The sequence below is a fragment of the Oncorhynchus mykiss genome, chromosome 3 (genome assembly GCF_057628025.1).
Source record: "Oncorhynchus mykiss isolate SJ-2025 chromosome 3, ASM5762802v1, whole genome shotgun sequence".
In the NCBI taxonomy this organism is placed as follows: Eukaryota; Metazoa; Chordata; class Actinopteri; order Salmoniformes; family Salmonidae; genus Oncorhynchus; species Oncorhynchus mykiss.
This window is the reverse complement of record NC_143024.1, coordinates 72,244,483-72,267,316: the sequence shown is the minus strand read 5'-3', so window position 1 is coordinate 72,267,316 and position 22,834 is coordinate 72,244,483. Positions and strand designations below refer to the sequence as shown.

General features: G+C 41.9%; 2 protein-coding genes across 10 annotated transcripts in view; both read left to right on the top strand.

Annotated features, from left to right (window-relative positions):
* kansl1l (KAT8 regulatory NSL complex subunit 1 like) overlaps positions 1-10,061 on the top strand; it is a 43,747-nt gene extending 33,686 nt beyond the window's left edge. For all 3 annotated transcript variants that reach the window (XM_090230069.1, XM_036974809.2, XM_036974808.2), the window contains 5 exons: positions 563-684; positions 904-1,068; positions 1,427-1,565; positions 8,833-9,059; positions 9,598-10,061. In XM_090230069.1, the coding sequence (XP_090086195.1) occupies positions 563-684; positions 904-1,068; positions 1,427-1,565; positions 8,833-9,033 (627 nt within the window). In that variant the 3' untranslated portion in view covers positions 9,034-9,059; positions 9,598-10,061. The remainder of the gene's footprint in view (positions 1-562; positions 685-903; positions 1,069-1,426; positions 1,566-8,832; positions 9,060-9,597) is intronic.
* Positions 10,062-14,708: 4,647 nt separating this feature from the next.
* map2 (microtubule-associated protein 2) overlaps positions 14,709-22,834 on the top strand; it is a 130,697-nt gene continuing 122,571 nt past the window's right edge. For all 7 annotated transcript variants that reach the window (XM_090230067.1, XM_036974802.2, XM_090230066.1 and 4 more), the window contains exon 1: positions 14,709-14,808. The gene's annotated coding sequence lies outside the window, so the exon portion shown is untranslated. The remainder of the gene's footprint in view (positions 14,809-22,834) is intronic.

Here is a 22,834-nt window from a genome sequence, read left to right as displayed (position 1 = left end):
TTAGCTTGGTGTGTTCTTTGGTATGTCTGTCCTTATTAGGACTAGTAGACTATATGTCTCTTCTCTTCCTGTCCTAAAAATATATGTCCTATGTCTATAGTCCATCCGTTGGTCATTTGGCTGACCCCCTCCTTTGTGTGTCCCTCTGACCTTGGTATGTCCAGCTGTCCTATGCTCTCATGGCCTTACTTTGGTTTCTTGTCCTATACAATAGACAATGCATTTTACCCTAAACATTTATGCATTTTATGGCTTTGGTCATTACGTCTGTTATTTCTTGGTTTCCTGTTTTTACCAGAATGGCAAATGCACTCTAAGTGTGTCCTCTTCCTCTTGTGGTCTAATGTAAACCTTTCTTTGCTCAATAGTATTATGTTTGTCCCTATATGTACCTTTTGCTCCCACACTACCTGGATTTATAGCTTGAAAAGTAAGCAACTTGTGAATTGACTTGTAATACATTGCATTCGGACATCTAGTTGAGGCGTTTATAACGAACGGTGTGCTTGTTGATGTATTAGTGAGCTATGTGACAGTTTTGTCTATGCTATGTTGTTCTCAGGATCCAATCTGCAGATGTCAGGGAGAGAGTGTTTACAACATTGACAACATCGTCATCCCCACGTCCCTAGCTGCCACTACCAAGGTGGAGAAACTTCACTACAAAGACATTATAACTCCCAGGTATGACTTCTGGTGCTTGTTCTTTGGCTTGAGTTACTTCTTAACAAAACAGCCACATGTTTTTGCTTAACACTATTTTGAGTGTGAATGATCAAACCTTCCTATTTTGGGCCCTCGCCAGTTTGCATCCCTGAAAATGGTCTGTTCTTCGATGTCCTTTGATCTGTGTGTTATTTCTTCGCCTCACACGTTGCTCTGCTCCTCCCTCCTTCCCTACAGCTGGAGAGTGGTTGATAACCCACCCCTGGAAGAGAGAGAGAGACAGGAAGAGGAGGAGCTGCTGTGTGACGAGACCTTTTCCCAGAGGCATCTGGGGTGTGAAAAGAGAGAGAAACTCCGCTGGACCTCCTGGGATGAGAGCAGATGCTACAGACGCACCACCAGGTGGGCACTGGGCGCACCACCAGGTGGGCACTGGGCGCACACCAGGTGGGCACTGGGCAGACCACCAGGTGGGCACTGGGCAGACCACCAGGTGGGCACTGGGAGCACCACCAGGTGGGCACTGGGCGCACCACCAGGTGGGCACTGGGCGCACCACCAGGTGGGCACTGGGCGCACCACCAGGTGGGCACTGGGCGCACCATGCTTCAACTTGCTGCTCCTAATTGAACCTGCAGTAAAGCTTCTCATCTCATTGGATCTCAATACAATACACAGTGTCTGTTTTTTCCTTAGAGAAGGTGTGGCATACTCTTGTTCCGATGCCATCGTTTTTATTTCAAATCACCTGTCTCTGTAGATCTGGCAGTAGGAACGATGGACCAGGTGTTTCTGTATGGGACTCTGTCAGGGATGACATCAGAGGTGACATCAGCACTCACGTGGACTGGAGCTGCAGTCTGGACACGGACACAGACAGAGCCTTAGAGGAGTGGGTGGTAAGAAAGGACATTCACTGTCTAGCCCTTACCAGCCTAACGTCTGGATCCTGGTTCAGCTCTTCGTTACATTCTGAGTATGACGTCTTGGTATTACATTTATTAACCCTGCTGCAGGGTGTTCATTTTGAAAATGTGGCGCTGGAAATTTCACCAGCAACATATTAATTTACCAGACATTTGAGAAATTTACTGGACCAATATGCATCGGGTGCATAACCTGATTAGGGCGTCCACCCACAGCGCTCAGAATGACAGAAATCACATTTAGGTTATGGTAATTCATCTTAACAGAACATGCAAGTCGAGGATGCAATGAAGTGCGTCCTTCTCTAATTCTGATGTGCACTTAGAATAACTATCCACATTTACTTTTCCTCAGCCAACAATTTACGAACAACAAAATCACTAGCCTATGTCAATCTACTGTCCCCCATAGTAGAAAAGTTGACCTATTCTATTGTTTAGCTTGTCAAGAAAGAAATAGGCTATTCCAAACAGACTCTGGGAACGTTGTGAGATGATAGATCTCAAATTCATACAACCAGTAGGCCTAGGCTACATAAAACAAGTTAAAAAGGTATGAATCTGATGCAACAAATCAGAACGTTTAGCTTAAAATGTTGTTAAACTAATAGGCCCATTTCTTCACATTATAAGCGCAGCAATGCGCACAAGGCCGTAGTATACGCGCAAATGTTAGTTTCATAATAGGCCTACAGTTAGTGGGAAAACACTGTTGTCAAAGTGACAGATTAAACATTTAGAAAGAGGAGAACATTTAAAGATGCAACAACTATCGGTTGCTAATAGGACTAGGAGTGTGTCTTATGCTAAAAAGCATATTTCTTTTGCCAGTGCCAATTTTAATTATTGGCTTTGCTATTTTTGGGCCAAAGTCCGGCTATTACCGGCTAACGAAACCCTGTCCGGCTGGTAGGGCCATTCCAATCAATAACCTATTAACTTTAATGCAGAGTTGCTAGCAGAAACGATGCTATTTTTTGTTATATACAAGTATGTTAATTATCAAGCTGAATTAGAGCTTTTACTTCGAAGTATGACTCACTAAGACTGAACAACAGTTTCTGATTATGTGAGATATAAATATTGATAAGAGGTTAGGCCATTAGTGGTGACCATGAAACATTCCTGAGATAAAAACCTATCAGATTTCTGCAGTGTTTAGGGTAGTGGACTGGTTGAGGAGTTCTTGAGCCTACACAGATGCACTGTGGGTGATTAGACATGGCTGATTGGAGTGGGTTCTGATTGGACTAAAGTCTTAACAGGACAGCACAGGCACTTGCAGCACAGTCGATTTTGCTGCCGACTAACTGACCCCCATTAACAATCGGTTAAATTAGTTCCAAACAGTAAAATGATGTAACCTAGTGAAAATACTATTCATGCATATTCATGGGTTACATGTTTCGTCACAATATTGTTTTGAACGTTTGTTTTGTACCGATGCCCATCTGAGCTTTCTTCCAAAAGCAGCGCCAATGAGCTCTGATGAAGATTTCTTCAAAAGTGCATAACAAAGTGTATTTGCTTCCTTTCCTCTTTACCATAGCCCCTGCCCTAGCCTGAAAGCGGGGTTGTTTCGTACGTATACTGTCCACATTCAAGGTTTCCAAACGGCCAAAACATTCTATGAGATCCAGGGATATGGTGCAACAAAAAGGTTTATTCTTATGTCTAACAAATGATTCTCCAATCAGTTTAAAGCATAGATTAATTGACATGGAAAATACATAATATGACCTGTTTGTATGTCTGTATGGTCAAGACTATACCTCTCCCGTGTCTAGCTAGGACTCGTCCCCCCGAAGGCCCAACTTCCTGCCTTTATCCTAACACACTTACCACAGTACAATGAATGGGCAAGAGGGGGGGCCAAAAACGAACAACAAATGAATACATCTCAATCAGGTAAATATACAGTGCATTGCGAAAGTATTCGGCCCCCTTGAACTTTGCGACCTTTTGCCACATTTCAGGCTTCAAACATAAAGATATAAAACTGTATTTTTTTGTGAAGAATCAACAACAAGTGGGACACAATCATGAAGTGGAACGACATTTATTGGATATTTCAAACTTTTTTAACAAATCAAAAACTGAAAAATTGGCCGTGCAAAATTATTCAGCCCCTTTACTTTCAGTGCAGCAAACTCTCTCCAGAAGTTCAGTGAGGATCTCTGAATGATCCAATGTTGACCTAAATGACTAATGATGATAAATACAATCCACCTGTGTGTAATCAAGTCTCCGTATAAATGCACCTGCACTGTGATAGTCTCAGAGGTCCGTTAAAAGTGCAGAGAGCATCATGAAGAACAAGGAACACACCAGGCAGGTCCGAGATACTGTTGTGAAGAAGTTTAAAGCCGGATTTGGATACAAAAAGATTTCCCAAGCTTTAAACATCCCAAGGAGCACTGTGCAAGCGATAATATTGAAATGGAAGGAGTATCAGACCACTGCAAATCTACCAAGACCTGGCCGTCCCTCTAAACTTTCAGCTCAGACAAGGAGAAGACTGATCAGAGATGCAGCCAAGAGGCCCATGATCACTCTGGATGAACTGCAGAGATCTACAGCTGAGGTGGGAGACTCTGTCCATAGGACAACAATCAGTCGTATATTGCACAAATCTGGCCTTTATGGAAGAGTGGCAAGAAGAAAGCCATTTCTTAAAGATATCCATAAAAAGTGTTGTTTAAAGTTTACCACAAGCCACCTGGGAGACACACCAAACATGTGGAAGAAGGTGCTCTGGTCAGATGAAACCAAAATTGAACTTTTTGGCTACAATGCAAGACGTTATGTTTGGCGTAAAAGCAACACAGCTCATCACCCTGAACACACCATCCCCACTGTCAAACATGGTGGTGGCAGCATCATGGTTTGGGCCTGCTTTTCTTCGGCAGGGACAGGGAAGATGGTTAAAATTGATGGGAAGATGGATGGAGCCAAATACAGGACCATTCTGGAAGAAAACCTGATGGAGTCTGCAAAAGACCTGAGACTGGGACGGAGATTTGTCTTCCAACAAGACAATGATCCAAAACATAAAGCAAAATCTACAATGGAATGGTTCAAAAATAAACATATCCAGGTGTTAGAATGGCCAAGTCAAAGTCCAGACCTGAATCCAATCGAGAATCTGTGGAAAGAACTGAAAACTGCTGTTCACAAATGCTCTCCATCCAACCTCACTGAGCTCGAGCTGTTTTGGAAGGAGGAATGAGAAAAAATGTCAGTCTCTCGATGTGCAAAACTGATAGAGACATACCCCAAGCGACTTACAGCTGTAATCGCAGCAAAAGGTGGCGCTACAAAGTAATAACTTAAGGGGGCTGAATAATTTTGCACGCCCAATTTTTCAGTTTTTGATTTGTTAAAAAAGTTTGAAATATCCAATAAATGTCGTTCCACTTCATGATTGTGTCCCACTTGTTGTTGATTCTTCACAAAAAAATACAGTTTTATATCTTTATGTTTGAAGCCTGAAATGTGGCAAAAGGTCGCAAAGTTCAAGGGGGCCGAATACTTTCGCAATGCACTGTAAATCATAAAGGTATGTACCTAATAGTTCGTCATATACATTCATATTTAATATATTTACACAAACTTACATGGAGCTCTGTATTTTATACAAATATGTCCAAATCGGCTCTAACACAGTGGCTTGGAAATACAATGCAATTCAAAAGGAGGCCAATATTTACCATCAAAACCTTTTGTCATCATTTTGATGTTGCCAGATTGACTTTAGATGCAGTATTACGTTAGCTAAGATTGAGGGGAGGTCACCGGATTTTAGCTAGCTAATGTTTTTGACTTACTTCACTAGCTAATGACAACATTGCCATCTGTCTAAAGTCCATTTGACGTCATGATAATGCTGGCAAAATGGTTTCCTACTACAAATTAAACTATTTTAGCAATGTCATCGTATTTCCAGGCATTACAGTGTAATTTAGACTAAACAGTCGTTAGCCTCTGTCCAGGAATTATGTACAGATCCCAAACATGCTCAATGTCTGAGTATTCAGACCATGGAAGAACTGGGACATTTTCAGATTCCAGGAATTTGTGTAAAGATCCTTGATGGTGGTGTATGAATGGCACAACAATGGGCCTCAGGATCTCATCACGGTACCTCTGTGCATTCAAATTGCCATTGATAAAATGCCATTGTGTTCGTTGTCTGTATCTTATGCCTTCCCATACCATAACCGCACCACCACCATTGGGAACTCTGTTCACAATGTTGACATCAGCAAACTGCTCGCCCACACGATGCCATACACGCTGCCATCTGCCTGGTACAGTTGAAACCGGGATTCATCCGTAAAGAGCAGCATTTGCACACTGAAGTAGGTTACGATGCTGAACTGCAGTCAGGTCAAGACCCTGGTGAGGACGACGAGCATGCGGATACGCTTCCCTGAGACGGTTTCTGATAGTTTGTGCAGAAATTCTTTGGTTGTGCAAACCCACAGTTTCATCAGCTGTCCGGGTGGCTGGTCTCAAATGATCCCTCAGGTGAAGAAGCCGGATATGGAGGACTTGGGCTGGCACGGTTACACGGGGTCTGCGGTTGAGAGGCCAGTTGGACGTACAGCCAAATTCTCTAAAATGACATCAATTCTCTGGCAGCTGCTCTGATGGACCTTCCTGCAGTCAGCATACCATTTGCAAGCTCCCTCAAAACTTGAGATATCTGTGGCATCATGTTGTGACAAAACTACACATTTTAGAGTGGCCTTTTATTGTCCCTAACACAAGGTGCACCTGTGTTTTGATCATGCTGTTTATTCAGCTTTTTGATAAGCCACACCTGTCAGGTGGATAGATTACAAATTTGTGCACACAATTTGAGAGAAATAAACTTTTTGTGTGTCTGGAACATTTCTGGGATCATTTATTTCAGTATATGTCACAACAGGTCTAAATATGTCATGACAGTGTTATGACCGTATGACAGGTTATGAACGTTCAGATGTCATGATATTATGACATGGTTATGAATGTGTCATAATGTGTTATGACGATAGGTGTCATGTAAAGTGTTACCATATGACTAGGATTGTGCTTTAAGCGTGCTGACAGCTAAATCAAGTTGATATGGAATCCAGTAGAACAGGAGAGAAATGCTGATTTTATAATAGTATCAATAGAAAGCTGGGATCCTCCTCTGTTCAATAGACGCGCTAATAGACTAGCCAATAGACGAGCCAACTCTGTTTTCACTGGAATTGTAATAAGAATTTTTGCGCAATGGCTGGTCTTGTATTAGCCTACAGGTTTCACTTCAAGCATCAACCAACCCCGCTGCCTGACAGGTGATATTCCACTCAAACTAAGCTCAGTATGCAGTACGTGTGTGATAAACCAGATGCATAACAGACTAACAAAAATACACACCCGCCAATTTAATTCCTCTAAATTATGCTAATTTACCTTTTATTAACCAATAAGCATGATCGGTCAAATACATTTTCAGCGGCTAACTGATCAACGGTTTACCGATAACATCCCTAACAGGCACATTTACATCTCTTTTACCATTCAAAACCTACACAGAAGATGCTGAATTTAACCAAATTACTTTGAGATCTTAGTATTGGCAGATAAATGATGTGAATATTGTTCCTACATGACTTCAACAGAGAGAGAGAGACGGACTGTAACGTTTAACTGGTTCTAAGGTGGCAGAACAGGGATATTTATTTTACCTCCGTGGTGCTTTATTAAGTCAAGAGTCTGGTTATGATAGACTGGGAGTGGTGTCTGTCATCTTGGTGCTTGTAAGGAGGTACGGAGAGTGCCCACTTTCAGTCGCACATTCAGTGTACAGGCTGCACGCTCCCTGGGGCGCAGGGTGTGAAAGTCACAGGGACCACCCTCACTTCACTGGAAGCCTGTCAATGGCTGATTCTGTACTTGTCATTCGACCTTCAGCTTGCGTTATTGTGAATTATGGTTTTAAATAATATATTTTATCGTAGAAGAAAATATAGTATTATACCATCTCAATGTCATTTTTGCTGAAAGTGATACATGTAATATCCTCATCTAATGTAACCCTCATTACTCTTCTTTGGACACTGTGTTAACTAACCTCCAAACGAGCTTCAATGACATACAACACTCCTTCCGTGGCCTCCAACTGCTCTTAAACACTAGTAAAACCAAATTCATTATTTTCAACCGTTCGCTGCCCGCACCCGCCCGCCTGACTAGCATCACTACTCTCGACGGTTCTGACTTAGAATATGTGGACAACTACAAATACCTAGGTGTCTGGCTAGACTGTAAACTCTCCTTCCAGACTCATATTAAACATCTCCAATCCAAAATTATATCTAGAATCTGCTTCCTATTTCGCAACAAAGCCTCCTCCACTCATGCCGCCAAACATACCCTCGTAAAACTGACTATACTACCGATCCTTGACTTCAGCGATGTCATTTACAAAATAGCTTCCAGTACTCTACTCAGCAAACTGGATGTAGTCTACCACACTGCCATCCGTTTTGTCACCAAAGCCTGTATGCTCTCGTTGGCTGGCCCATGCTACATATTCGTCGCCAGACCCACTGGCTCCAGGTCATCTATAAGTCTATGCTAGGTAAAGCTTTGCCATATCTCAGCTCACTGGTCACGATAACAACACACACCCATAGCATGCGCTCCAGCAGGTATATCTCACTGGTCATCCCCAAATCCAACACCTCCTTTGGCCGCCTTTCCTTCCAGTTCTCTGCTGCCAATGACTGGAACGAATTGCAAAAATCGCTGAAGCTGGATACTTATATTTCCCTCACTAACTTTAAACATTGGCTATCTGAACAGCTAACCGATCACTGCAGCTGTACATAGCCCATCTGTAAATAGCCCACCTAATCTACCTACCTCATCTCCATATTGTTTTTATTTACTTTTCTGCTCTTTTGCACACCAGTATTTCTACTTGCTCATCACCAACTCCTCATCTATCACCCCAGTGTTCATTTGCTAAATTGTTGTTTTGCACACACTGTATATAGACTTTTTTTCTATTGTGTTATTGACTGTACGCTTGTTTATTCCATGTGTAACTCTGTGTTGTTGTTTGTGTCGCACTGCTTTGCTTTATCTTGGCCAGGTCGCAGTTGTAAATGAGAACTTGTTCTCAATTAGCTTACGTGGTTAAATAAAGGTTAAATAAATAATAATAAAACTCCCTCCTCCTACCTCCCTTGGTCTGCAGCCACGACTCCCATGGGAGAGTCGTGTGTTCCCGCTGTGTGAGGATGAGGCTCGCTGGGAGGAGAGGGATAAGGCAGATTCCACCAGCAGCACAGATGACAGCAGCAGCTCTGTTCAGTCACCCCCATTCTCAGCCCTGTCCAGTACATCACCACCACCTGCTGGAGACAATGAGAACAACACCCTTACCGCAGTCCTCTGAAATGACTTGGCTTTACCATGGCACAGGTACATCACAGCCACTGACACAGACAGTTCATAATGTTTCACTTTTTATTGTTGATATGTAGATTTTAAATATTTCATGTACAAGTGTATAGGTTAAAAAAATAAATGGTAATAATAACAACAATTAAAAAAAAACATTAGTTGTACTGTATTGCTCCCGATTGGCACAGCGGTCTAAGCCACTGCATATCAGTGCTAGAGGTGTCACTACAGACCCTGGTTCGATTTCAGGTTGTATCACAACTGGCCGTGATTGGGAGTCCCAATTGGCCCAGCGTCGCCCGGGTTTGGCCGGGTTAGGCCATCATTGTAAATAAGAATTGGTTCTTAACTGACTTGCCTAGTTATAAAAAGGTTAAATAAATAAAACATATATAGCTCGGCTGGATTTGTTATAAAACAATAAGTTTAAGAAGTTTATGAGACCAAATACATGTAACTGCACCCACTCATCCATTGGTTAATGGTAAATTAATGGTTATATATGGCAAGAGTGTTCCACGCTGTTTTAACTACCTGTGTTGTTTCTCCTCTCCAGATCCCTTCAGGAGTTTAGGAGACCCAAAGGGACCCAAAGGGACAGAGATACAAGAGGAGCTCTGAACTCCCTGGAGTAGATGTCACACATAATGTGTACCTCATTTTAATGTACACTTGCTACATTTCCTAAACACAGTGATATTTTATTTGGATTCAAATGTTTTGGAGGAGTGTTTTATTTATTTAAAACATTGTGATTTGTTTTATTCCTTTCAGTTCCTCTGCTGTATTTTAAGGTTTTGGATGGGATTGTGTTGGATATTCAACATGTACACATTTAACATTTTTAAAGTTACCCTGACCTGCATTCATATTGAAGATCTGTGTACCAGTGCACAATCGATCGTAACCTTGGCTGACAATGTACCACAGTATGTAAATAGTTGTTGCCTGTTATTTATTTTTGCATGTCTGATTATGCAATTTAATATTGTATATAAATAAAAAATTTGACCATTAAAATAACAGCAAGTTGATCAGAAATACAGTGTAGACATTGTTAATGTTGTAAATGACTATTGTAGCTGGAAAGGGCAGATTTTTAATGGAATATCTACATAGGCCCATTATGAGCAACTATCACTCCTTTGTTCCAATGGCCCGTTGTGTTAGCTAATCCAAGTTGATCATTTTAAAAGGCTAATTGATCATTAGAAAACCCTTTTTCAATTATGTTAGCACAGCTGAAAAACTTTTGTTCTGATTTAAAGAAGCAATAAAATTGGCCTTCTTTAGACTAGTTGAGTATCTGGAGCATCAGCATTTGTGGGTTCGATTACAGGCTCAAAATGACCAGAAACAAAGAACTTTCTTCTGAAACTCTTCAATCTAATGTCTAGTCTTGGCTAGAAGGCCAGCATCCCGGAGTCGCCGCTTTACTGTTGACGTTGAGACTGGTGTTTTGCGGGTACTATTTAATGAAGCTGCCAGTTGAGGACTTGTGAGGCGTCTGTTTCTCAAACTAGACACTAATGTACTTGTCCTCTTGCTCAGTTGTGCACCGGGGTCTCCCACTCCTCTTTCTATTCTGGTTAGGGCCAGTTTGCACTGTTCTGTGAAGGGAGTATTACACAGAGTTGTATGAGATCTTCAGTTTCTTGGCAATTTCTCGCATGGAATAGCCTTAATTTATCAGAACAAGAATAGACTGACGAGTTTCAGAAGAAAGTTCTTTGTTTCTGGCCATTTTGAGCCTGTAATCGAACCCACAAATGCTGATGCTCCAGATACTCAACTGTTCTAAAGAAGGCCAGTTTTATTGCTTTAATCAGAACAATAGTTTTCAGCTGTGCTAACATTATTGCAAAAGGGTTTTCTAATGGCCAATTAGCCTTTTAAAATTATAAACTTGGATTAGTAACTTGTCATTGGAACACAGGAGGGATAGTTGCTCATAATGGACCTCTGTACGCCTATGTAGATGTTCCATAATAATCATCCGTTTCCAGCTACAAACATATTTTTTTCTCACCAGTTTATTTCTTGGTAAGCAGATTATTATTTTTTCATACGATTTTTATACAGACCAGACAGTAAGGTTTTTAGTTGGTGTACTGCTTGTCTGAGTTTGACAGCGGTGTCATCTCTGTTGATGACTTTAAAATCATTCAGGCCACTGTTGTCTGACTATTGTTGTCACATTATTAAGGACAAAACAGACTGCCGACAAACGGTTAAAAGCAGCGGGGGGGTTGTCTTACCGCAACCGACCACAGAACATCGGATGCCAGTTTCTGTTCATGTCCCCATGATTCTACAGGTGAACTTCTGTGCTGGCAGAGGTTCATTAAGGTGTCTCTGTACTACTGTATTGAGCAGTCAAAACAGTTACTGTGTAATGACTGTTTTACCCGTGCTCAACAAAGTGTGGCAGTGTTGTCTTTTATAAGAATGTAGTGGGACACAAACTTGTTAAGTTCGAGGCCTTAAAAGTAGTTTGTGAACATACCATTTTAACCTTCAGTAGCATCAGCAGGAGGTGTGTCCCAAATGTCAACCTATTCTCTAGAGCTCTACTTTTATCCAGGGCCCATATGGCTCAGGTCAAAAGTAGTACACTATGTAGGGAATAGGGTGACATTTGGAAGGCTAATTGCAGGCAAGTAGCGCTCAATGTTTTCAGCTCCAACTGAGGCAGGTTTGGAGAACAAGGGTGGAGGAGGGGGGTTGTATCTAATGAGATTCATTTTCCTCTCCTTCATTATCCCTGACCTGTAAACTAGGGGAGCCATTGCCCTTATAACATCTGTGAAGTGTGCTTAAAGGAGCAATGAATTTTTTTTTTAAATGTGATTTTTGCATTATAATATATATTTTTTTTACATAAGTTTGAAATAACACTGCATTTGTGAAAATGATGAAAACGGCTGTTTAGTTTTAGAGCTGTTTGGAAAAAATGCCTGAAATGTCAGCCTGTTCAGGTGAACTTTTGTCCCAATGTGATCTGATTATAATAGACCAATGGTTGTTCATCTGGCTAAGGGGGTGAGCTATTGACCATCCTATCAGCCAATCAGGGCTGTATATGTACAGTGGCTTGCAAAAGTATTCACCCCTTTGGCATTTTTCCTATTTTGTTACCTTACAACCTGGAATTAAAATATATTGTTGGGGTGTTTTGTATCACTTGATTTACACAACATGCCTACCACTTTGAAGATGCAACATATTTTTTGTGAACCAAACAAGAAATAAGACAAAAAAAAACAGAACTTGAGTGTGCATAACTATTCCCCCTATTTCTTAAAGTGTTCCTATGGACAGATATTCCAATCTCCGCTGTGGAGCTTTGCAGCTTCTTCAGGGGTCTCTTTGCCTGGACTTTGAGTTTTGGTGTGCAGCCCTTTCTTGACAGGTTTGTTGTGGTGCCATATTCTTTCCATTTTTTAATAATGGATTTAATGGTGCTCTGTGGGATGTTCAACGTTTCCGATATTTTTTATAACCCAACCCTGATCTGTACTTCTCCACAACTTTGTCCCTGACCTTTTTGGAGAGCTCCTTGGTCTTCATGGTGCCGCTTGCTTGGTGGTGTTGCAGACCCTGGGGCCTTTCAGAACAGGTGTGTATATATACTGAGATCATGTGACAGATCATGTGACACTTAGATAGCACACAGGTGGACTTATGTGACTTCTTATGTGACTTCTGAAGGTAATTGGTTGCACCAGATCTTATTTAGGGGCTTCATAGCGAAGGGGGGTGAATAGATATGCACGCAGCACTTTTCCAAAAGAAAATTATATCATTCTTTTAAACAAGTCATTTTTTTTCACTTCACCAATTTGGACTATTTTGTGTATGCCCATTACATGAAATCCAAATAAAAATCTATTTAAATGATAGGTTGTAATGCAACAAAATAGGAAAAATGCCAAGGGGGAAGAATACTTTTGCAAGGCACTGTAAATATCTTCACATACGTTTCATAACGCCAACACAATCAGGCTGAGCTTTTTAAGGACCAAAGGAGGCTCAGGGAAATAAATGTAAAAAAAAAATGTATTTTGCAGTTTTCATTAAATAAGCACATTGATTTAGTAGACAGAGTAGACATTTTTACAGACTGCATGGGGGCTTTAAACCTTCAAGCAGAATGCATCCATAGCTGCAGGAAGCTGGGTGGGCAAAGAAAAAATATTTACCTTCGCTACAGATGGCTGTATTGGTCCGCTAATCCATGACTAGTAAAGGCCCAGTGTAGTACATTTATGGAACGTTTTTTTTCTCCAATATGTTTTTTGAAATAGTTTTCATTATTGTTCAGATTTTTCAGGGGGTGCTGCAGCACCCTTAGCATCCCTAGTTCCCTCGGCTATGCACCTATCACTTCCCTCGGCTATGCACCAATCACATCCCTCGGCTATGCACCCATCACATCCCTCGGCTATGCACCAATCACATCCCTCGGCTATGCACCCATCACATCCCTCGGCTATGCACCCATCACATCCCTCGGCTATGCACCCATCACATCCCTCGGCTATGCACCCATCACATAACAGCAAAAGGCAAGGCCAAGGAAAAGGTCTGTTTACTCACTGTGAAGTAGTATCTGTTTTGCAGTTTATTATAAGGTGTAAAAAGGTTAAATGTGTTTCCACAATAGGCCAACTGGGTATGACCAGGAAAAAACATCAACAACATGACCTAACCAGCCTGGTAGACTAGGCCTACATTCTAAGTGGCACCCTATTTGCAGTATAGGGGTCTGGCCAAAAGTAGCGCACTATATAGGAAATGGGGTGCCATTTGGGACAAAGTCCAGGTTACTGGTTGCTGTTTATGAGGGTTGACCTGAAACAAGGGTAGGGTGTTGATCTGCATGATGAAAAAAGCCTGCCCTCTCCAATGCGTTTCAGTGAGTCATAATAACTAACACCATATGTGCATCCCAAATGGCATTCTATTCCCTAAACAGCCTTGAGCGGTTATTGTCTATTGATACGCTGCATTATGTCATGTTTTGTGTGGACACCAGGAAAAGTAGCTGCTGCTTCAGCAACCGTGAATGGAGATCCTAATAACATACTAGTCCAATGGCCATTAGAGGGAACACATTTTTTGAGGGAACATTTGCGTATGGGTCCTGGTCAAGAAGTGCACTATAAAGGGAATAGGGTGCCAGCAGTCATCCTGCTCACTGTACTTCACATAAGTCTGCCTGCCCTCAATGCATTGTGTGCAAGCTGTTTTGCTGTGTGCAAAATGGTAGCCTACCTAAAGAAGTGATAGGCTGGTGTTGAGTGCTGTTTTGCTGTGTGCAAAATGGTAGCCTACCTAAAGAAGTGATAGGCTGGTGTTGAGTGCTGTTTTGCTGTGTGCAAAATGGTAGCCTACCTAAAGAAGTGATAGGCTGGTGTTGAGTGCTGTTTTGAATGTCAAAATAGCACTCCATTGATAATATCATCCTAACCAAGTGTCATAGTCATTTGCTTTTATTAGAAATGGAAATGTTATGTTAGGATTTTACTCCATGGTTCACTGTAACACATTTTGCTACATCCTCTACAGCCTATGAGTTATACTAGGCAAACAGGTGCAGTGTATATAATAGACCGGTATAGACTGTATTGAATTCGCTTGCGCCCCTCTTGAAATACTTACGGTAGTCACGGAGTAGCGGGAGGGGTGAAGTGGGCCCAGGATTCCGTTGCCAGTCACTGTGCTCTGAGAACGAGTTCTACTGCAAAGCCACTGCAACGAACAGGTATGATGACATATTTATATATATATAGATGAAAACCATAATGTAAGTGGAAAATGGTCATTAGTTTTTGCCTGTATCTGCTATTTTATTAATTCATATCACCATGTTGGTTTTATTAAGTTTTCTCATTGTGTGCATCAGTGCATGAATTAATATAAATAATTTGAGGTACTCAATTGAATTGATTCAGAGTAAGGACGCATTGTTCATTGCGACTGTGTCTGACTGCCGAAGAGTGCCGGACATATTTTGTGGACACTTCAAATGCGACCTACCTCTGCATTTTTTATTTATTTAAAAATGTTACATTTGAAGACGGGATTTGCCCATGATGGATCACCTAGAATGGTATATTGGTAGTTTGTTGGCGGCCGTAGCCTATTGAACCAATCAATCATTTTATCTTGTTTGCCCACGTGAAATAAAAGCATCATTGATATAATTCGTATGCTGTTATAACCTTTTTATGTTAATTACTGAACACATAGTCGGCGCCGCAGGGAGAACGGTCCGTCGTTGTCCTCCTCAGCCAGTCTAGTACGCGAGTGAATTTGACGCGCTGCTTTGGTTCGGTCCAGCACGTATGGTGCTGAAACATCGGCATTCCCGGTTTACTCACAACCTATTGTCTAAGCTACCAAAACCTTCTCTCCCTGTTCCGTTTTTTTAAAAAAAAGCTTACTGCAGATGTTTCTAATGATAAGCTATGCTATTGTTTTACTTGTTGCAATTGCTCAGTGATGATTTAAGACAAAGCGACCTCTTGTTTGATTTAGACGGAAATCATCTTCATTATCTATGATTATGCTACAGTTGTTGGATCGTTTTAGATTAGGAGAGCTTGGCAGGTAGGCTGTAGATCAGGGATGGGCAACTTTAATTAATGGGGGTGGGGGCCACAAAAAATCTGAACATGAGGGGCGCAGTTGCTCACGGGTTTGCATACCCACATCATTAGAACCACCCAGCAGAGACAGAATTTTTTTACATTTTAGAGTTAATTTCTTGCAATTCTACAAATTGTGCCATGGGGTGTAGAACAAATGTTGCAGTTTTAAAGCAAGTTTGATGCCATTCTACACATTTTGCCATGGGACGGAGAGAAGATATTTGCAATTTTATAACACATTTTCACACATTTTGCCATAGGGTGGAGAGAATGTTTGCAGTTTTTAATATGATATCTGAGTGAGACTGACTAACAAAATCAATTGGGGCCCACACACCGGTAATTCACCCATGATAACAAGTTTAGATAGATGGCTGCTAAACTAATTTAGCAATCCAAAAAATATTAGGTGACATAAAAAGAAGAAAACAAAGATCAGAGGGCCTTCAGAAGGGGGTACACAGGCCAAATGCGGCCGCCAGTTGCCCATCTCTGCTATAGATGATCTATAATTATTGACGGTGCGAACACAGTGCAACCTAATGGAATGACAGTGGAAGCAATAGAAGGGATAGTTCTCGAGGCGAAATTGGTGCCCCACTGCCCCCTTCCTCTCTCTGTCTGTATTTCTGTCATCCGGTCTGTCTGCCTGTATTTCTCACACTCTCAGAACTCACACACACACACACAAGATGCTGAGTCATAAGATTGTCTTGGTTAATTATCATGGCAATTCAACAATAACCTACCCTGCTGTACATGTAGGAGCATTGTGTTTGATGTACATGTTCTTTTTCTCGATGGCGGTATTCACTGTGGATCAGTCTAATCTCAAAGACACCTTTTAATTCATGTATGTTATTATCATTATGTTACAATGGGATTGCACACAATAACTTGTAGAAAACATTGTTCGGATGAATCCCCCTTGACAACAGAGAGGATGAATATCGTGACTTATGATGATGAATTGTATTTTTTCCCTAGCCTTTACATTATAGTAGTTATGAGCAGACGTCTAATGAGTAAGCCTAGATGCCAGTCTGTTTATACTCTCTTGCCAACTCCTCATGGAATTGAGGCATGACAAGGAGTTGGCAAGAGATCCAAAACAGACTGGCATCTAGGCTAGTAATGAGTGTGCTTCTGTGCAGCACAGTTACTGGGAGTAGAGTGTCCTTTGTATTCAGCTCCAAAGCTTTTATTGAGAGAGCAATAGAGCACTGCTCACTAATACTGAGGGGCTCTTTAGATGCTGAAGCGGCATTTGTCCATTTTAGAGGCCTGTACTGCAGTGTTTCCCCTATATGCATTTTGCAGCCGCACACCACCACTGATAAAACCTTTTATTTTACTCTGCGACAGCTGCTGAAAGAAATCCCAGGGGAAACTCTGTACTGTATATGACAACAAGGCATCAGGGTGAAGGTAAAACCTTGAGAGACTTCAGTCCAATACTAAACAGGTATTGAGTGGAACATACACTCTTAGAAAAAAAACATGCTATCTAGAACCTGTCCCCAAAGGAGAATCATTTAAATAATCATTTTGGGTTCCATGTAGAACCCTTTCTACTGAGGGTTCTACATGGAACCAAAAAGGGTTCTATCTGGAGCCAAAAAGGGTTCTCCTATGGGGACATAATAACCCTTTTGGAACCCTTTTTGGAACCCTGTAGATGCTCTCCAGTGTACTCAGATATACATGATATTGAAGCTATATTGATTTCTTTCCTTCCCTGCTGGTTGTGGTCGTGTCCATAGGTTCAGGTATTAAAGACCTGATGCATTCCGGATGAGAATAGAGTCTCTCAAGGGCCTTCTCTCTCCCTCTCCCTGTCACATGTCTCTCCATCTCTGTCTCTGTCTCCTCTCGGGGGAGTGATGGTTGATGGTCAGTCAGGCTTTCTTCTTGTGAGTTCCTATCACTGGCATGAGAACTCTTGAAGACTATAGATATTATAGTCTTCCTGCTGGTTTCCTCTCTACTGACTGATAGGCATCTGTTATCTGCGATCTGAGCCTGTCTGCCCCTGGTCTGTGTGGACATCTCTCTACTGGCCATGACAATACATCAAGTATTTGTTATTCATTTGATACATGAAGAGAAATGTAACTGACTGAAGCAGAAAGTTGCATGCGTCTGGATCATATAAATTGTGTGTGTGTGAATTTGTTTTCCTACCTTATCAGGACCACAATGTCCCGACAATTGTGTGTGCATGCGGGCCTACCTGTGCGTACCTGTGCATACCTATGTGTGTGTGTTCTTCCCCTAAGGACTGTGTACTTAGTGAACCAGGTCACCAGGCACCTGCTTTGGATATATTATTGTAATGTCTGTTATTTGGATTACGTAGTCAAATAAGGATGACATGCAAAGGCTGTGTGCAATGTGGTTGCAATGTCAGTCCACTGTTGAATGCCAGTTCCAGCTCTTTCAAATGCCATGCAAATGATATGGAAAGGAATTGTGTAGACGAGCCTTTCTATGCAAGCCATTCTCCATAATAAACAGTTTGGCTGTAACACCAGCTCTAAAAACGTTACCATTGAAAGCATGCACATTTACATTTACAATGGGAAAGGCACATATGTGGTAGTAGTTTGTATAAATCAACCCATTATAAATATACAAGTTGACCTATCAAGACAATAAAGAGTGAATAGTTGTCTTTAACTGTGCAATGTGTTTGGCTGATATATACTTGAGTCAATGAATCAGTCAGTGTGTAAATAATCAATATAGAAGGGCTGTGCATTAACAAGTAGCCAGTCACGCACACAAAGTAGGCCCCTGAGAGAGCTTCAATGGACCACAGAACGACTTCTGTTTCATTAACATTGAAGACGTCTTTCTATTTCAATATTGGTCACCCTTTCGCCTGCTGTTCCTGAGAGAAAAACGTTCAGTACCACTTCAGCACTGAGTTGCCTGGAAAAGACGAGGGAGTTCGTTTTTATAAATGAAAACCTTTGTGTAGTCCATTGTTTATTGAAAACAGACACACGCCAGTATTGAGTTGAGGGGAAAAAGCCGGTCTGGTGTCAGGTTATTTAATGCCTAATCTCTAGTGTTAGATCGGGGATATTAACATAAATGCTAACTAGCTAGCTATCTAGCGCACGCAAGTTTTTGGCGTGTGCCAAATGCCTACATAGTGCATTACTTTTGACCAAATTGTTCATCCCAAATGACCGTTTATTCCTTATTGGCCCTGGTCATATGTAGTGCACTAAATAGTGAATAGGGTGCCATTTGAGATGTTGTGGGTTTTAAGTTGAGGTAATGTCAGCAGGTTATGAGGTAATGTCTTCTTTATTTTTTTAAATTTGACCCCTTTTTCTCCCCAATTTCGTGGTATCCAATTGTTGTAGTAGCTACTATCTTGTCTCATCGCTCATTCTTAACACAGCGCGCATCCAACCCGGAAGCCAGCCGCACCAATGTGTCAGAGGCTACACCGTGCACCTGGCAACCACTGCGCCCGGCCCGCCACAGGAGTCGCTGGTGCGCGATGAGACAAGGACATCCCTACCGACCAAGCCCTCCCTAACCCGGATGACGCTAGGCCAATAGTGGACGGAGAGGCCCTACTGCAGGGAGAAGGAGGGCCATCACATCACTAGACTAGTAGCACCATAATTCAGTAGCCACAGGTCTATAGTTCCGCTGGGCTCTTGGTTCCAAGGTTCTGGTTTACTCACAGCTCTAGTAGTGCTCGGCTCGGTCTGAAGAGATGGGTACTGTCTTCCCTGGGTGTAGGAGTGGTGTGTGTAGTGTGACCAGTCTGGCCCACCACCACCACCACCCTAAGTCACAGCCCTTCTCAGCTGACACTCATTAGGCTAAGCTGCCCAGACAGCTCCCTGCCTGTCCAGCCCTGTGGGCCGAGTTGCCAGTCTGGCTCTATCCACCCATCCATCCTGCTAGCACCAACTAACTCAGTGGGCCTGTCCCAAATGACACCCGATTCCCTATATAGTGCACTACTTTTGACCAGGGCCCATAGGTAACTCATTATATAAGGAATAGGATGCCATTTGGGACACTACCTAACTCTGTGGCTGCAGGCAGGCAGGCAGCAGTTGTTTTGGTCACCCCAAGAGGATATCTGCATCAATTACTGGAACAGGACTCATCTGCTGAGAGCTGAAGTCTCTGGGACCTTCAGGTTGCCTTGATATTGAGATCCAAGTTGTCCTTGTTTTCTTCAGCTGTTGACGCAAGCAGACCTTGGTTGGTTGTTGTGTTTTAGAGCGACTCACAACAACAATTTAGGATGCATCCCAAATGGCACCATATTCCATAATGAGTGCATTACTTTGGAACAGGGCCCTGGTCCAAAGTAGTTTACTATACACTTATAAAAAAAGGGTTCCAAAAGGGTTCTTCGGCTGCCACATAGTCCCAATCGGTATTAGAATGTCGCGTCCCCGTCCGCCTGTGGGGAAAACATCCTATGGTTACCTAGGTTACCCCATTGGCTCACAGCAAAAACTTGACCTTTTTCCAACACAATTTTCTTGTTGCCGGCTTGTTTTAGTAAATTACAAATCTACATTCAAGAAAAGTGCAACATGTATAAAGATGACTTTTCAACATTGCCTGCTCCCGAGCTTTCTAACTACTTATAAAAACATAATTTTGTAGGGCTTCCCTCATGCCCCTTTTCATGACTGTGCTAGCAGCCACGTGATTGCGTGAGTGCTAGTTCGCTACCGACCGGAACATTAATCTAGCCAAGATCAACAACACAAACAAACAGACTACACAGCTACAAATAGTGACATGCATTACAAACAGGTTCCATTTAGAATCATCTGTGGAAATGGTTTTACATGGAACCCAAAAGGGTTCTACCTGGAAACAAAAGGGTTCTACCTGGAACCAAAAAGGGTTCTACCTGGAACCAAAAAGGGTTCTTTGAAGGGTTCTCCTATGGGGAAAGCTGAAGAACTGCTTTAGGTTCTAGATAGCAAATATTTTTCTAAGACAGTTTACTAAGGAATAGGGCTCCATGTGGGATGCTGGCTTGTCCTTATAAAATGTATCAACAACATCAGAGAGGTAGTTCTGCTGCCTAGTTAGAGGTGAGTTTGTTAGCCAGGGGCAATGTGCCCAGAACGGCTGGACTGGCACAGCTTTAAATCACCTACAATCAGATAGTGATGTAATTTAATGCCCTGACTAATACACGCTAGGTTTTACAAAGGAACCTGACCTTTAGTGTGGGAGGTAGAAGATACTTGACCTCAATTCCCACGTTCCCATGTTTGTTTGAGTCTACTTCTTTTCCTTGAGACCACACTGGCAGCAGAAACACACTCACGGACACTCGAAGGCCAGGTTATATATTATTATTTATTTTCCTTGAGACCACACTGGCAGCAGAAACACACTCACGGACACTCGAAGGCCAGGTTATATATTATTATTTATTTTCCTTGAGACCACACTGGCAGCAGAAACACACTCACGGACACTCGAAGGCCAGGTTATATATTATTATTTATTTTCCTTGAGACCACACTGGCAGCAGAAACACACTCACGGACACTCGAAGGCCAGGTTATATATTATTATTTATTTTCCTTGAGACCACACTGGCAGCAGAAACACACTCACGGACACTCAAAGGCCAGGTTATATATTATTATTTATTTTCCTTGAGACCACACTGGCAGCAGAAACACACTCACGGACACTCAAAGGCCAGGTTATATATTATTATTTATTTTCCTTGAGACCACACTGGCAGCAGAAACACACTCACGGACACTCAAAGGCCAGGTTATATATTATTATTTATTTTCCTTGAGACCACACTGGCAGCAGAAACACACTCACGGACACTCGAAGGCCAGGTTATATATTATTATTTATTTTCCTTGAGACCACACTGGCAGCAGAAACACACTCACGGACACTCAAAGGCCAGGTTATATATTATTATTTATTTTCCTTGAGACCACACTGGCAGCAGAAACACACTCACGGACACTCAAAGGCCAGGTTATATATTATTATTAGCTTAGTGCTATAGATGGTAGAGGGCAACCTGTACATCAGGGTTAGGCAACTCAATTCAGCCACGGGCAGATTTTTGATCGGGGGGCCGGAACATAATTATAATCATTTGTACAATGACCCAAACTAAGCCCAAACTAAATGACCCAAACTAAGCCCAAACTAAATGACGCAAACTAAGCCCAAACTAAATGACCCAAACTAATTGACCCAAACTAAGCCCAAACTAAATGACCCAAACTAAGCCCAAACTAATTGACCCAAACTAAGCCCAAACTAATTGACCCAAACTAAGCCCAAACTAATTGACCCAAACTAAGCCCAAACTAATTGACCCAAACTAAGCCCAAACTAATTGACCCAAACTAAGCCCAAACTAATTGACCCAAACTAAGCCCAAACTAAATGACCCAAACTAAGCCCAAACTAAATGACGCAAACTAAGCCCAAACTAAATGACCCAAACTAATTGACCCAAACTAAGCCCAAACTAATTGACCCAAACTAAGCCCAAACTAAATGACCCAAACTAAGCCCAAACTAAATGACCCAAACTAAGCCCAAACTAAATGACCCAAACTAAGCCCAAACTAAATGACGCAAACTAAGCCCAAACTAAATGACCCAAACTAATTGACCCAAACTAAGCCCAAACTATTTGACCCAAACTAAGCCCAAACTAAATGACCCAAACTAAGCCCAAACTAAATGACCCAAACTAAGCCCAAACTAAATGACCCAAACTAAGCCCAAACTAATTGACCCAAACTAAGCCCAAACTAATTGACCCAAACTAAGCCCAAACTAATTGACCCAAACTAAATGACCCAAACTAAGCCCAAACTAATTGACCCAAACTAAGCCCAAACTAATTGACACAAATTAAGCCCAAACTAATTGACCCAAACTAAGCCCAAACTAATTGACCCAAACTAAGCCCAAACTAAGCCCAAACAAATTGATGCAAACTAATTGACCCAAACTAAGCCCAAACAAATTGACCCAAACTAATTGACCCAAACTAAGCCCAAACAAATTGACCCAAACTAATTGACCCAAACTAAGCCCAAACTAATTGACCCAAACTAAGCCCAAACTAAATGACCC